At 46.3% G+C, this 17,644-nt stretch overlaps 1 protein-coding gene across 1 annotated transcript; it reads left to right on the forward strand.

The window, feature by feature from the left end:
- The first annotated feature begins 4,138 nt into the window (after positions 1 to 4,138).
- Positions 4,139 to 7,001, forward strand: LOC123150959 (phosphoacetylglucosamine mutase). The gene is made up of 8 exons (XM_044570760.1): positions 4,139 to 4,618; positions 4,845 to 4,964; positions 5,046 to 5,188; positions 5,272 to 5,523; positions 5,610 to 6,016; positions 6,126 to 6,301; positions 6,403 to 6,499; positions 6,596 to 7,001. The coding sequence occupies exons 1-8, from the start codon at positions 4,283 to 4,285 to the stop codon at positions 6,742 to 6,744; spliced, it is 1,680 nt and encodes a 559-aa protein (XP_044426695.1). The 5' UTR covers positions 4,139 to 4,282; the 3' UTR covers positions 6,745 to 7,001.
- The last annotated feature ends 10,643 nt before the right edge of the window (positions 7,002 to 17,644 follow it).

The raw sequence follows: 17,644 nt of genomic DNA on the forward strand, positions 1-17,644 counted from the left end.
TTCAGGTCATTCCGAGAACTTTTATTTCTGCACAAAAATAACACCATGGCAATTCTGCTGAAAACAGCGTCAGTCCGAATTAGTTCCATTCAAATCATGCAAGTTAGAGTCGAAAACAAGGGCAAAAGTGTTTGGAAAAGTAGATACGACGGAGACGTATCACTCCACCCCCGGCGACACCTCGCTCGTCGGCGTCCGAACCGCCCCCGCCGGCGCCGTCCGCGCCGCCTCCCCCAAGACGGCGTCACCGCCGCCTCCGTCGGCCCCCGCCCGCTAGACCATGTCGGTCTGCAGCGGGGTGTCGTCCTCAACGACACAGAACTAGCTCCAATTCATCAATGTAATGTAGGCATGTATTCCGAATATAGTCATACATGCTTATGGAAAAGAACTTGCATGACATCTTTTGTCCTGCCCTCCCGTGGCAGCGAGGTCCTAATGGAAACTAAGGGATATTAAGGCCTCCTTTTAATAGAGTACTGGACCAAAGCATTAACACATAGTGAATACATGAACTCCTCAAACTACGGTCATCACCGGGAGTGGTCCCGATTATTGTCACTTCGGGGTTGCCGGATCATAACACATAGTAGGTGACTATAGACTTGCAAGATAGGATCAAGAACACTCATATATTGATGAAAACATAATAGGTTCAGATCTAAAATCATGGCACTCGGGCCCTAGTGACAAGCATTAAGCATAGCAAAGTCATAGCAACATCAATCTGAGAACATAGTGGATACTAGGGATCAAACCCTAACAAAACTAACTCGATTACATGATAGATCTCATCCAACCCATCACCGTCCAGCAAGCCTACGATGGAATTACTCACGCACGGCGGTGAGCATCATGAAATCGGTGATGGAGGATGGTTGATGATGACGATGGCGACAGATTCCCCTCTCCGGAGCCCCGAACGGACTCCAGATTAGCCCCCAAGAGGTTTTAGCGCTTGACAGCGGCTCCATATCATAAAACGCGATGAATCCTTCTCCTTAATTTTTTTCTCCCCGAAAGCAAATATATAGAGTTGGAGTTGAGGTCGGAGGAGCTCCAGGGGGCCCACGAGGTAGGGGCACACCCAGGGCGGCAGGCGCACCCCCACCCTCGTGGCTAGGGTGTGGGGCCCCTGGCCTTGATCTTCTGCCAGTATTTTTCATTATTTCCAAAAAGACGCTCCATGGAGTTTCAGGTCATTCCGAGAACTTTTGTTTTTGCACATAAATAACACCATGGCAATTCTGCTGAAAACAGCGTCAGTCCGGGTTAGTTTCATTCAAATCATGCAAGTTAGAGTCCAAAACAAGGCCAAAATTGTTTGGAAAAGTAGATACGACGGAGACGTATCAGCGGCGGTCGCAAGAAGCAGAGGAAGCAAGACGAAGGCAGGGGCACGAGTGAGAATGATTTCCGCCGCCCCCTCCTCGCCCCAATTTATAGGCCACAATTTAAAACGCGGGGGAGTGGGATCGTTTGCGCTCGCCTTTCCCACTTCCCTGCAATAACTGCGCACGTATGTGCGTAATAACTGCCTCAAGAATGGCAACCGACTTGCGGACGCCACAATAAGTCCGCGCGCGTGGGCCGAGGGCGCGCGGCCGCGGGCCCCCTGCGCGTCACACCGTCCCGTCACGCGAGTGGCCTGTCAGGTCCCTCCGGCTCCCGGACGCCATGTGGAGCCCGCGCAAAGCCCAAAAGATTGCCTCAAAGATTCCGTGGACTCCTCGATTTCCCGCCGCTATCGGGATGCATCGATCCGGCTTCCGGAAGCCAGCACATAGTGGGTGTTGCCGGACCCGGCGGCCTCAAAATTTGCCTCCTTCAAAGAGGGAAACTGCAAAGGCCCTCCCATCTGAAGACGGCGGACCTTCACATCTTCGGGGAATACTGTCGGGGGGATGAACCTCGGGCAGGCAACGGAACCCGGATCCTTTTCAAAAACAACGGGGCCAACATCGCCCCTCAAGACGGCTCGCGCTTGGCTGGGTCGCTCGACCCGGCCTAATCCTCAAGACTTCTCCAACAAGCCTGCTCCCCCCATGGCGTGTTCTCCAACCCAGACAAGGGTCAGCGGCCGTCCCATCCCAGTCATACGATGGGACAAGTCCCCACCAACTAATGACCGAAGCCACAGTACCCCGCCCATGCCTCTGGTCAGCCGGACGAGGCAACAGTGGCCCCCACCTACCCGCTGACCAGGGTCGGCGTGGCAACAGTGCACCCATCGTCATCCATGACGCGAACAAGCGGCGACCTGACGGAGCGCCACTATAGCCGACTCAACACGGCCACTCCCTGACGATCGACAAGACGACCAACAGCGCCCCTGTACCCGGCGGGTCCCATGCCCGGGGAACCCGACGATGCCCGGTACCCGGCGGGTCCCAGCACCGGGTTCCTGGATACTGACGACCCGACCCTACCACCTTGTAACATTACCATTGTACCCCTGGGGGTTGACCTATAAAACCCCCCAGGAGCCCTCATGCATACGGGCGGATCATCTCCTTTCACTTGCACACACACCTAGCTAGCAATACCCGAGGAGAGGGAGCTGCCTAAGCCTTGGCCAGCATTCCTCCTTCCTCCATACAGCTCCAGGAGTGACCCTGTACTGTTACATATTAACCACACTCGGCAGGACTAGGGGTGTTATCTCTCTGGAGAGCCCCGAACCTGCGTATGTCTTGCGTCCCACGCTTGCTCATGCCGACCTCGCCTCTAGAGCCCACCAGTGCCCTCAAGCCTCCTTCTCTCTTTAGCCATCCCTTGGCATCTGCCATGCGTCCACCACGACAGTACTTTTGTTGTTTTGTTGAAGAAAACAATTATGCACGATTTTTTTTGACAAAGAAGCAAGAACGGAGAGAAGAGAAAAAAGAAAGAAAAAACCTTCACTTTTCATCATTGCTACAAAAGAGCTCAAGAATGAGGAGAAGTGGAAGAATCGACAAGTTTTTTATGCTACGAAGAAGAAAAGTTTGGTTGTCGATCATAAGGTGGTGGTGGCGAGGAGAGAAGGCGCCCCACTCCTCACTAGGCGACCAAATAATATCGGCCGGATGGAACTACAAAAGTAAATGATATGAAGGCCGAAGACAATGATCTTAAAGAAGGATTTGACGTCATTGTCATTGTGAGGAAAGAGTATGCCGAAAAAAATGTTGAAGTTAAAAGAAATGGAGGAGAGGGGGAAGCCGAGCGGCTGAGGGCAGCGACCAACGAGAGAAAGATTGAACTAGAGGAGAGAAAGGTGGCGGCCGAAGAGCTCAAGATGATGGAGGAGAAGGCACTCAAGTTTATGTTCACTAGTAAATGCGCACGTGCAACGCACGTTAATATTTAGGCAATATATTAATTGCACACGGTTATTATGTATGCTATTATTTGTGTTAATTCTGTGATTAGTGCAATATTTGGTATGATATTTTTTGCGGGGGATTATTTGGTATGATATTAATTACACGTTAAACACATTTAGCACTCGCCATTGGAACAATCTAGGTCGTTGGATTGACTTAGTTCGATGGCCGAGATCAATTGGATCTGCCCCTTTAAGTCTTTTTATATTGGTATAGACATAGATGGACACAAATGACCTCTTCGACCCCAAAGCAAAGGCGTATGTCGAGTTTTGTCATGATGAAACGATCATGAAGAAGCAAATGCATGAAAAACATGATGAGAGAAGGAATAAGAGGTGCCATGGATGAAATGGAAGGAGTAACGAAAGGTGCCAATGGGCGGTGAAATGAGAGGAGGAATGGAAGGTGCCATGAGCGGTGGAATGGGCGGCTACATAAACATGATGGGAGATGCCATCAATGGTGTCTTCGATGACAACATGAGAGATGGCTTTGATGGCAACATTCGCAATGGGATGGCTTCGGTTGTACGAGAGATGGGTTCGGTGACAACACAGCGGGGGTGGCTTCCGTGCCAACACGAGTGTTATCGGAGGGCCAACACGAGTGTTATCGGAGGGCCAACACGAGTGTTATCGGAGGTGCTTCCATTCTTCGGGGGCAGCACAGCCATGTTCGAATTGAGAAGCACGCGCGTGGCTACCACTACCAGGTAGGCCCTGCCTGCCCCGGCTCATCTAGTCGTTCGTGGTCCGGACGATCCCTTCGCACCGCGATCTGAAGCGAACATCTCCTCTTCGGGTCAACTTCGACTCTGACCTTCCCAGGCTCCAGTCCAACCCAGCCAGCCAGGCTCGTTCCCCCCATCGCGCCCCTGCTTCCCACCGCCGTCCAGATCCGCCCCTGCCGCCATGGCCGACCCAGGAGGCTCGCAGCGCGCGGCGCTGCTCGCCGTGGCGTCCCTCTTCCCCGTGCCCGCCGGCGCGACCTTCTCCTACGGGACGGCGGGGTTCCGCGCCGACGGGAGCACCATGGCCCCCGCGGTGTGCCGCGCCGGGATCGTCGCGGCGCTGCGCTCGCTGAAGCTGGGCGGCGCCGCCGTTGGGCTGGTCATCACGGCCTCGCACAACCCCGTCGCCGACAACGGCGTCAAGATCGTGGACGCCGACGGCGGCATGATGTCGCAGGCCTGGGAGCCCTTCTCCGACGCCCTCGCCAATGCCCCCACCCCCGACGCGCTCCTGCAGGTAGGCGAAAAGATCAATTCAGCTAAATTGTTTCTCTTGGGTTGGTTTGGTAATGCCTCAGTTAGTTGGATGCAAAAATTGTCTAGTGATGCTAATTGTTGTACTCTACGTATGATGCTCGAAAGCCATACCCGGATAGGATGCCTCGGTTTTATCGTTGAATTGATAGTGTTAGTTCCTACCAACCTTCTATTCTCAGTTTGTCTTGGTCTTTGTTCATATGCAGCTGGTGCTTCAGTTTGCGAAGGATGAAGGGATTACACTTGGTGGAGGTCACTCGGCGCAAGTGCTGTTGGCAAGAGACACGAGGCCTACTGGAGAGTACCTCCTCCACGTTGCAGTCAAAGTATATCATTAACACCCTCTGTTTTAGTACTGTTGGCTGAGTCGATCTGATTACTTATCTGAAACACTTTTGTGAATGAAGGGTATAAGCACAATAGTAGGCTCAGTTGCACTTGACATGGGGATCCTGACAACTCCGCAGCTACACTGGATGGTTCGGAACAAAAACAGAGGCTTGAAAGCCTCTGAAGCGGATTATTTTACACAAATCGCCGAGTCATTCAGGTCGTTTGTCATTCCTGCACGTGTAATCAGTCCCGGAGAACACTGCATTATTTGCTGAACAATTGCATTGATTGGCACAACAGGCATTTATTGGAATTAACCCCTGATGATAAAGGCATCGATGACCTAAATGAGAAACTAATTGTGGATGGCGCAAACGGTATTGGTGGGTTGAAGTTGGAACAAATAAAGTCAAATCTGGCCAGATTAGACATTCTTGTGAGAAATTCAGGAAAAGAAGGAGAAGGAATACTTAATGAGAGGTGTGGTGCTGACTTTGTTCAAAAGGAGAAGGTTCTTCCTCTTGGTTTTGGCCCTAATGATGTTGGTGTCAGGTGAGTATTGGTTATACTGCTTAAATTTGCTGTTATATGTTCACATTTGATGGATACTTATGTGAACATTCTAATATAACATTCAGGTGTGCAAGTTTCGATGGTGATGCAGATAGACTTGTGTATTTTCATGTTACATCGCCTAGCAAGACTAGTGTTGATCTTGTCGATGGCGATAAGATATTATCACTATTTGTCCTCTTTATTAGAGAACAGTTGGATATTATCAATGGAGAAGACAATAAAGGATTATTGCCTACAAGGTTTGGTGTAGTTCAAACTGCTTATGCCAATGGAGCATCAACAGAATTTCTTAAAAATCTTGGTCTTGAAGTTGTCTTCACTTCAACAGGAGTGAAATATCTCCACAAGAAAGCTCTAGAATATGATATTGGTGTCTACTTTGAGGCCAATGGACACGGGACAGTGCTATTCAATGATGAGTTTGTCTCACGGCTTGAGTCTTTGACTGCTAGGCTTTCTGAAGCTGCAGGTGAGCTATTCATGGCTTGTGCAAAAGCTTATTGTTTCTTTTCTTTTTAGCTCTTGTGCTGTTTTTCCTTTATTGATCTAAATGTCCTTCCCCACAACTCTTTCCTCAGGTTCTCCACAGCACCAAGCTGCCTCGAGATTGGTAGCAGCAAGTCAATTAATTAATCAAGCAGTGGGTGATGCTATAAGTGGAATGCTTTTGGTGGAGGCTGTTTTACAGCATAAGAGATGGTCATTCCAGAATTGGTGTGACCTATACACTGATCTACCAAGTAAACAACTTAAGGCAAGCTGTTACTTCTATAATTATATAATGCACTATTCCTCTTAACTTATTGGTCAAGCTTCTTACTACTATTTTGTTTCCATAATGTGACAATTGTTCAGGTTAAAGTGAAAGATCGAACTTCTATTGTTACAACCGATGCAGAACGAAAAGTTTGCCAACCATCTGGCTTGCAAGAATTGATAGATAAGGAAGTCGGTGAGTAATATCTTAATTGTGTGATATTGTTGTTACATCTAAAATCTGAACATTGATGAATGAAAATGTACTAAAAACTTATGTATTTTATTGCAGTTAATTACTCTCATGGGCGATGCTTTGTGCGGCCATCTGGAACTGAGGATGTGGTAAGAGTATACGCAGAGGCATCTACCATGGAAGCAGCGGAAAGCCTTGCAAAATCTGTAGCACAGCATGTTGAGCGCATTCTCGGGTTTTGCTAGTTGGGTTCTTTTATCTTTCATCTTTTCTGAAACGTGTAATTTTCAACTTTAGCTGATTCCCCTACGTTTTGAAGAATGTAGACATATATTTTGTTTCTGTGCAAAATTGCTGATTTTTTTTTTGTACAAGTGTATGTAGAGGCATTCCTTCAAGGTCGATGGTTTGTTGCCCGCTGAAACTCGCGTCCCCATTTCTAAAACACATGGATCATGGAATTGAAGATTCTTAAGCAAGTGGACTGAACTGATTCTTGTTATCTTGTGATTGATGTGTTTCAGAAAGTTTGAAATGAATGTATTGGAGAAAATTCAACTGAAAGGTACTCTCTCTGTATTGGAGAGTACTCAAGTAGGGGAAAAGGCAGTTTATAGAGTAGGGCGTTTTGGTGACCGAGCTCCATGGAGCCCTTTATTTTTGAAAAATTCAAAATCCAAACTTTTTGACTTTAAAAAATTCTGAAAATAAATATGCAACTATACATGGATGAAATGTATGTGTGTGTAAAAATTCAAGATGAAATACTTCGAAATGCGACCTATAGAAAAAAGACAAATTTCTGGACTTTGAGGATGAATAGTAACATGTGTTAAAAAGCCTCAGATTTGTCTTTTTTGCATAGCCTTCATTTCAACGTATTTCGTCCTAAAATTTTACACACATGTGTGTTATGCCTCCATGTATGTCTGTAATTTTTTTCAGATTTTTTTGAATTGTAGAAATATGAATTTTCATGAATTTTGTGTTTTTCAAAAACCGGCCTCCATGGAGGCCGAGCTCCAAAAGGCATTTTCGCAGTTTATAATGCTTTAAAAAATCCCTTCCTTGGCTGAAAAAATGCTTTTGGGCATATCCAACGCAGGTCTTCAGAAACTCCAGTGCATAGTGAACGGCTAAAGCGTGCGAAGCATGTCAAGAGCGGTCGGAGTAGATCGAATTTGACATGGGAGGAGTCTGTTTAGAGAGGGAGGGGGGGGGGGGGGGGGTGGAGTATCACCACCAAAGAACTATGAACAGGAGGGCGTGAAAGCTTGCTATCCATGTGCCAGAGTCATGAGTTGGTCGCGAGATTTTATGGGTTTCATCTCTAGCCTATCCCAACTTGTTTTGAACTAAAGGCTTTGTTGTTGTTGGCTGAAAAAATGCGTTAGATTATCAGGACATGATTCTTGGTAATACGTAAAAACGGACAGCTATGTAACACACCAAGCAAGAACAGTAACTTCACGAGCCTCGTCAGTGTATCTCACACTGACACAAAATTTGGAGTACCGAATGCAAAGATGTAGATATCCTTTCTCGATGCATACTGAGGCATGATTCAACTGAAAGTAAGATTAATGACTTAGAAAGAAACCTGTTGTTGATTTTTGGGAAATTATTGAATCAAACGCGTTGCTTTAGCTGACAGTCTCACTCGGCATCAGCAACAATGGCCTGAAGCACACAGCCTCTAACTGAAAGGATTCCAAAATATAAAGTGATACTCTGAAGAGAGGATTAGCAAATTTGTCCATTCATAGCGATGTGTGTTTCCCAACAACTGACCAAAGCATGATTAGAGGTGATGCGAAGGAGAAGTCAGAAACTTGGCGACTACTTCGCATTCTTCACAATCAGGAGAAACTTCCATGGATGTGCATCGGGGGCTTCAAAGAGATCATGATTATTATGAGTTAGGGTTCTGCCGGTTCTAGGACGGAGACTGTAGGGGAAAGATGGAGGAAGACGAGACCGAGGGCGCGGCGGGCGGCAGCTGGGCGCCGTCCTTGCGTGGTGGAGAAGAGGCGGCGGCGGCGCAAGAGGCGGCTAGGGTTAGGTCTCCCGACTCCCTAAGGGAAGCCGAACAAATACTGATTGCTTCTTGCTTGATTAAATTGATACATCTTCTCTCCTTATATAGAGAGGTTTACTTGACTCCTAAGCAAACGACCCTAATAACGATAAGATAATTGGGCTAAGCCCCTAATAACGATAAGATAACTTGGGCCATAGCCTACTAGGCTAAGCCCCTAATATGCCGGTCATAACACTTCTCCCCGCCTGCACAAACAGCTCGTCCTCGAGCTGTAAGACGGGGAAGCGCTTGCTGAACTCCTCGAGGTGATCAACCAGCATCAAACACCTCCGCGACATCTGAGGCGGCCAGGTCGCCGAGCCCGGCGGCGACGACGTCCTCCTCAGTGTAGTCTGTAGCCTCCAGGTAGAAGAGTCGGGGGTAGACGTGGCCGGGCATGTAGGTCTCGTCGCAGTTGAAGCACAACCCTTGGCGGCGACGCTCGAGTAGCTCGGCCGAGGTGAGCCGACGGAACGCGCGCGTCACGGTCACGACAAGGGGTGCCGCGGAAGCCTAAGCAGGCTGACCCTGCACGGGAACATCCGGCCAGGGTGGCGGCCCAGCGGCCCGGGACGGTGATGCCTGCGGGATGGCCACTGCGCGGCGCTCGAACGTGCGGGCGTAGTACATGGCCGTCTGGAGGTCCCGGGGTCCCTGCAGCTCGACGTCCACGCGGATATGATCTGGCAGACCGCCGACGAAGAGTTCGGCCCGCTGGTGAGCCGTCATGCCGGACGCGTGGCACGCCAGGGCCTGAAAGCGGTTGGTGTAGTCCTGCACCGTAGAGGTGAAGGGAAGGCGGCCCAACTCCGCCAGCCGGCTCCCACGTATTGGTAGTCCGAATCGAAGGAGGCAGAACTCGCGAAAACGCTCCCATGGGGGCATGCCGCCCTCGTCCCGCTCGAGGGCGTAGAACCACGTCTGTGCGGCGCCGCGGAGGTGATAAGAGGCGAGCCAGGTGCGGTCTGACGCGAGCATCCATTGCCCCTGGAAGAACTGCTCGCACTGGTTGAGCCAGTTGAGGGGGTCCTCGTTGCCGTCGTAGGTGGCGAAGGCGAGCTTGGCAAAGCGCGAGGGTGACTGAGCATGACCGTCGTGAGTGTACGGCTCGGCGGTACGGAGCAACAAAGAGGATGGCGTTGGTCCGGTGTGGACAGGTGGTCCGCAGGAATGCGGCGGCCCGTCGAAGCCAGCGTGGAAACCCCGCGGAGCCGGAGGGCCCGTCGTACGGCAGAGAGGGTGCCGGCTGGTCCGCGACCATGGTGTAGACTGGCGGCGGTGACGTCCCGGTCAACCAGGCCGGAAGCTGGGACGGCGAGGGCAGGAATCGCACTTGCTGAATCAGCACGCCCGCCGGCGCAGTTGTAGTCAGCCCGGTGCTGGGCGGCGGAGGCACCGGCAGCGGCAGCAGCTGCTGCCTGGAAACGACGGAGGCGGCGGGCGCGGTGATGGAGGGGGCTGGCTGTAGCTGTAGCGAGGGCTGTAGCGGCCCAACCAGCGTCGCGGTGGCCCCGGGGTTCGGCGGCTGCCAGGGCGGTGGTGGCGAGGACCCGTGTGACATGGGTGACGCGACGAGGGTCAGCGCCGGCCACTGCGGCCATTGGGGCGCGGCGGCGGGCAGCGGCTGAAGCAGCCAGTGGTGGTGTAGAGGCCCGGCCAGCGCCGCGGGTGTAGAATACCACGGCAGGGCGGCTGGCTGATGTCTACTACTCAACCTTCTTCTTGTAGACGTTGTTGGGCCTTCAAGTACAAAGATTTGTTGGACAGTAGCAAATTTTTCTCAAGTGGATGACCTAAGGTTTATCAATCCATGGGAGGCGTAGGATGAAGATGGTCTCTCTCAAACAACCCTGCAACCAAATAACAAAGAGTCTTTTGTATCCCCAACACACCCAATACAATGGTAAATTATATATGTGCACTAGTTTGGCGAAGAGATGGTGATACAAGTGCAATAAGGATGGTAGATATAGGTTTTTGTAATCTAAAAATATAAAAACAGCAAGGTAACTAATGATAAAAGTGAGCGTAAACGGTATTGCAATGCTAGGAAACAAGGCCTAGGATTCATACTTTCACTAGTGCAAGTTCTCTCAACAATAATAACATAATTGGATCATATAACTATCCCTCAACATGCAACAAAGAGTCACTTCAAAGTCACTAATAGCGGAGAACAAACGAAGAGATTATTGTAGGGTACGAAACCACCTCAAAGTTATTCTTTCTAATCGATCTATTCAAGAGTTCGTACTAGAATAACACCTTAAGAGACAAATAAACCAAAACCCTAATGTCACCTAGATACTCCAATGTCACCTCAATTATCCGTGGGTATGATTATACGATAAGCATGACACAATTTCAGATTCATCTATTCAACCAACACAAAGAACTTCAAAGAGTGCCTCAAAGTTTCTACCGAAGAGTCAAGACGAAAACATTTGCCAACCCCTATGCATAAGTTCGTGAGGTCACGGAACTCGCAAGTTGATCACCAAAATATACATCAAGTGGATCAAGTGATATCCCATTGTCACCATAGATAAGCACATGCAAGACATACATCAAGTGTTCTCAAATCCTTAAAGACTCAATCCGATAAGATAACTTCAAAGGAAAAACTCAATCCATTACAAGAGAGTAGAGGGGGAGAAACATCATAAGATACAACTATAGTAGCAAAGCTCGCGATACATCAAGATCATGCCAAATCAAGAACACGAGAGAGAGAGAGAGATCAAATACATAGCTACTGGTACATACCCTCAGCCCCGAGGGTGAACTACTCCCTCCTCGTCATGGTGAGCGCCGGGATGATGAAGATGGCCACTGGAGAGGGATCCCCCCTCCGGCAGGGTGCCGAAAAGGGTCTAGATTTGTTTTTGGTGGCTACGGTGGCTTCTAGCGGCGGAACTCCTGATCTATTATGCTCTCTGATGTTTTTAGGGTATATGGACATATATAGGCAAAAGAAGTCGGCCAGGGGAGCCACGAGGGGCCCACGAGGGTGGGAGGCGCGCCTCCCTGCCTCGTGGCTTCCTCGAAGCTTCCCTGACGTCTACTCCAAGTCTCCTGGATTGCTTCCGTTCCAAAAATAACTCTCCCGAAGGTTTCATTCCGTTTGGACTCCGTTTGATATTCCTTTTCTTCGAAACACTGAAATAGGCAAGAAAACAATAATTTGGGCTGAGCCTCCGGTTAATAGGTTAGTCCCGAAAATAATATAAAAGTGTTTAGTAAAGCCCATAAACATCCAAAACAGATAATATAAGATCATGAATACTTCATAAATTATAGATACGTTGCAGACGTATCAGCATCCCTAAGCTTAATTCCTGCTCGTCCTCGAGTAGGTAAATGATAAAAGAGATAATTTATGAAGTGTGAATGCTAGCAGTTGCACAAGTTTGATCAACGATAATCTCAATCACCTTTTCTAGCATCATCATATGTCATAACGGTAGCTCATCTCATAAAACTTCTCATGATCAAGTAGCAAACTATTCACATGTTAAAGTATAGATCATAAACTTTCTTGAAAACTAACAAACCGTGTTATTAGTCATCAAACAATTAAAATTCATCTTATTTTTAGGAAGTGTCTATGTCAGAGCTTTAATTCAGCAAACTTCACATACTCAACTATCATTTAGTCTTTCACAATTGCTAACACTCACGTGATATTTATGGGTTCAAAGTTTTAATCAGACACAGAGAAAGATAGGGGCTTATAGATTCGCCTCCCGACCTTTTACCTCAAGGGTAATATCAACAATAATAGTTCATGATGCCTTACATCCAATTGGATATATATATATATCAGGATCTTTCCAACACAATGTGCTTGCCAAAGGATAAAATGTAAAAAGGTAAGGTGAAGATCACCATGACTCTTGCATAAGGTATAAGACAAGAATAAAAAATAGGCCCTTCGTAGAGGGAAGCAGAGGTTGTCATGCGCTTTTATAGTTGGATGCACAAAATCTTAATGCGAAAGAACGTCACGTTATATTGCCACTTGTGATAGGGACCTTTATTATGCAGTCCGTCGCTTTTATTGCTTCCACATCACAAGATCATATAAAGCTTATTTTCTCCACACTAATAGATCATACATATTTAGAGAGCAATTTTTATTGCATGCACCGATGACAACTTACTTGAAGGATCTTACTCAATCCATAGGTAGGTATGGTGGACTCTCATGACAATACTGGTTTAAGGGATGTTTGGAAGCACAAGTAGTATCTCTACTTGGTGCAAAGAATTTGGCTAGCACGAGGGGGAAAGGCAAGCTCAACATGTTGGATGATCCATGAAAATATACTTTATTTCGAATATAAGAAAACATACCCATTACGTTGTCTTCCTTGCCCAACATCAACCTTTTAGCATGTCATATTTTAATGAGTGATCACAATTACAAAATAAGTTCAAGATAGTATATTTATATGTGAAATCTCTCTTTCCTCAATATTATTTCATGCATTGTTCAAGTGACCAATACAATGTTTGCCAACCTTCAATAAATTTACCACCTCTACTTCTTATATATGAAGTCATTACTCCCCATGGGATAAGCATATGAAACATATATAATTTCAGATTTATGATATTCAAATCATTCAACTATTTACTCATAGGATATAAGTGAAGCACACGAGTAAATGACAAACTACTCCAAAAAGATATAAGTGAAGAACAATGAGTAGTCGAATAATTATGCAACTATGTGAAGACTCTCTAACATTTAATAATTTCAGATCTTGGTATTCTATTCAAACAACAAGCAAAACAAAAGAAAATAAAATGATGCTCAAAGCAAAACACATATCATGTGGTGAATGAAAATATAGCTCCAAGTAAAGTTACCGATGAACGAATATGAAAGAGGGGATGCCTTCCGGGGCATCCCCAAGCTTAGGCTCTTGCCACTCCTTATTCCATAGTCCATCGAATCTTAACCCAAAACTTGAAAACTTCACAACACAAAACTTAACAGAAAACTCGTAAGCTCCGTTCGTATAAGAAAACAAACCACCACTTCAAGGTACTATAATGAAATTATTATTTATTTATATTGGTGTTAAAACTACTGTATTCCAACTTTTCTATTGTTCATAAACTCTATTACTAGCCATAGATTCATCAAAATAAGCAAACAACACACGAAAAAACAGAATCTGTCAAAAACAGAAAAGTCTGTAGTAATCTGTAGGTTTCGAATACTTTTGGACCCAAAAATTCTAAAATAAATTTCTGTACGTGAGGAATTTATCTATTAATCATCTGCAAAAAGAATTAACTAAATAGCACTCTCCAATAAAAAATGGCAGCTAATCTCGTGAGCGCTAAAGTTTCTGTTTTTTACAGTAAGATCGCAAAGACTTTCCCCAAGTCTTCCCAAAGGTTCTACTTGGCACAAACACTAATTAAAACATAAAACCACATCTAACCAGAGGCTAGATAGATTATTTATTATTAAACAGGAACAAAAAGTAAGGAACAAAAATAAAATTGGGTTGCCTCCCAACAAGCGCTAACGTTTAACGCCCCTAGCTAGGCATCATGATTTCAATGATGCTCACATAAAAGATAAGAATTAAAACATAAAGAGAGCGTCATGAATAATATGACTAGCACATTTAAGTCTAACCCACTTCCTATGCATAGGGATTTTGTGGGAAAATAACTTATGGGAACAATAATCAACTTATAAAACAAGCATAACTTTAAAACTTTAAGCACATAGAGAGGAAACTTGATATTATTGCAATTCCAACAAGCATATATTCCTTCCTCATAATAATTTTCAGTAGCATCATGAATGAATTCAACAATATAAATATCACATAAAACATTCTTTTCATGATCTACTTGTATGCAAAGTTGACACTCTTCCAAAATAGTGGGATTAACATTAACTAAAGTCATGACCTCTCCAAACCCACTTTCATAATTATCACAATAAGATTTAACACCCTCTAAAATAGTGGGATCATTACTTCCTAAAGTTGACACTCTTCCAAACCCACTTTCATCAATATAATCATCATAAATATGAGGCATGCTGTCATCAAAATAAATTTGCTCATCAAAACTTGGGGGACAAAAAATATCATCTTCATCAAACATAGCTTCCCCAAGCTTGTGGCTTTGCATATCATTAACATCATGGATATTCAAGGAATTCATACTAACAACATTGCAATCATGTTCATCATTCAAAGATTTAGTGCCAAACATTCTAATGCATTCTTCTTCTAACACTTTGGCACAATTATCGAAATCCTTATTTTCACGAAAGACATTAAAAAGATGAAGCATATGAGGTAACCTTAATTTCATTTTTTGTAGTTTTCTTTTATAGACTAAACTAGTGATAAAACAAGAAACTAAAAGATTCGATTGCAAGATCTAAAGATATACCTTCAAGCACTCACCTCCCCGACAACGGCGCCAGAAAAGAGCTTGATGTCTACTATGCAACCTTCTTCTTGTAGACGTTGTTGGGCCTCCAAGTGCAGAGGTTTGTAGGACAGTAGCAAATTTCGCTCAAGTGGATGACCTAAGGTTTATCAATCCGTGGGAGGCGTAGGATGAAGATGGTCTTTCTCAAACAACCCTGCAACCAAATAACAAAGAGTCTCTTGTGTCCCCAACACACCCAATACAATGGTAAATTGTATAGGTGAACTAGTTCGGCAAAGAGATGGTGATACAAGTGCAATATGGATGGTAGATATAGGTTTTTGTAATCTGAAAATATAGAAAACAACAAGGTAACTAATGATAAAAGTGACTGTAAATGGTATTGCAATGCTAGGAAACAAGGCCTAGGGTTCATACTTTCACTAGTACAAGTTCTCTCAACAATAATAACATAATTTGATCATATAACTATCCCTCTACATGCAACAAAGAGTCACTCCAAACTCACTAATAACCGAGAACAAATGAAGAGATTATTGTAGGGTACGAAACCACCTCAAAGTTATTTTTTCTGATCGATCTATTCAAGAGTTCGTAGTAGAATGACACCTCAAGACACAAATCAACCAAAACCCTAATGTCATGTAGATACTCCAATGTCACCTCAAGTATCCATGGGTATGATTATACGATAAGCATCACACAATCTCAGATTCATGTATTCAACCAACAAAGAGAACTTCAAAGAGTGCCCCAAAGTTTCTACCGGAGAGTCAAGACGAAAACGTGTGCCAACCCCTATGCATAAGTTTACGAGGTCACGGAACTCGCAAGTTGATCACCAAAACATACATCAAGTGGACCACGTGATATCCCATTGTCACCACAGATAAGCACATGCAATACATACATCAAGTGTTCTCAAATCCTTAAAGACTCAATCCGATAAGATAATTTCAAAGGGAAAACTCAATCCATTACAAGAGAGTAGAGGGGGAGAAACATGATAAGATCCAACTATAATAGCAAAGCTCGCGATACATCAAGATCATGCCAAATCAAGAACATGAGAGAGAGAGAGAGATCAAACACATAGCTATTGGTACATACCCTCAGCCCCGAGGGTGAACTACTCCCTCCTCATCATGGAGAGCGCTGGGATGATGAGGATGGCCACCGGAGAGGGATTCCCCCCTCCGGCAGGGTGCCGGAACAGGTCTTGATTGGTTTTCGGTGGCTACGGAGGCTTCTGGCGGCAGAACTCCCGATCTATTCTTCTCTCTGATGTTTTTAGGGTATATGGACATATATAGGCGAAAGAAGTCGGTCAGGAGAGCCATGAGGGGCCCACGAGGGTAGGTGCACGCCCAGGGGGTAGGTTGCGCCTCCTTGCCTCGTGTCTTCCTCGAAGCTTCCTAGACGTCTACTCCAAGTCTCCTGGATTGCTTCTGTTCCAAAAATAACTCTCTTAAAGGTTTCATTCCGTTTGGACTCCGTTTGATATTCCTTTTCTTCGAAGCACTGAAATAGGCAAGAAAACAGCAATTTGGGTTGGGCCTCCGGTTAATAGGTTAGTCGCAAAAATAATATAAAAGTGTTTAGTAAAGCCCATAAACATCCAAAACAGATAATATAATAGCATGAATACTTCATAAATTATAGGTACGTTGGAGACGTATCACTGGCCCGGTCGCGGTGGCCGGCGGCCCGTAGTGGCTGGCTAGGTATAGCCGTATCCCCTGGACGACGGTGACGAGATCGTTGAGGACCCCGGTGATCTCCGCTGGGGAGTAGATGGTGGCCGGTGGTGTGGTGGAGGGTGATGAAGCTATGTACCTAGGGTAGGGTCATGGACCTGTCCAATATACCCTCCCCAAGGACATCTCTACAAAGAATCAGAAGCAGTCGAAGAGAAACCATCATCCACTCGACCGTGGAGATGCGCTCACTCGACCACCTTGAAGACACTCGACCACCAGAAGATGAGGAACCCTCCACTCTGCAACGGTCAAGACTTAAACCATAGCATTATGAGCATTTATGACACTTTACTGTAGATGTTACCAGTAACGCCTTTCCTTTATGAGCATTGAACCCTGTGTAACGGAGGGGAGCTAGGGTCCTGGCGCACTCTATATAAGCCACCCCCTCCTCTGGGACAAGGGTTCGCACTTTCTGTAATTCACACACATATAATCCAGTCAACCGCCTTAGGGCACCGAGACGTAGGGTTGTTACTTCCTCTGAGAAGGGCATGAACTCGTAAAACTCGCGTGTACAACTCCTTCATAGCTAGGATCTTGCCTCCTCATACTTACCCCCCATTCTACTGTCAGTCTAAGATCCACGACAGCTGGCGCCCACCGTGGGGCAGGTGTCTTAGCGACTTATTGGAGGAGTTGCAATTTTTCCGATCCCCATCGTCATGGTTCCAGGTGGAGGTTTGGCTGAGGGCCGCGAGATCCGTCTCGGCGCGCTCGTGTTTGTCGCCGACGACTCCGCTTGGCTTCAGGAGGCACCACTCGACGTCGACGCGCTCCCCGCCCGTGGGGCGACACACTTTCACGTGTGCGTCCGCGGCGTCCTCCTGCGGCAACTGTCGACCCAGTACCAGTCGACTCCAACGGCTT

This window comes from Triticum aestivum, chromosome 7A (genome assembly GCF_018294505.1).
Source record: "Triticum aestivum cultivar Chinese Spring chromosome 7A, IWGSC CS RefSeq v2.1, whole genome shotgun sequence".
Classification (NCBI taxonomy): Eukaryota; Viridiplantae; Streptophyta; class Magnoliopsida; order Poales; family Poaceae; genus Triticum; species Triticum aestivum.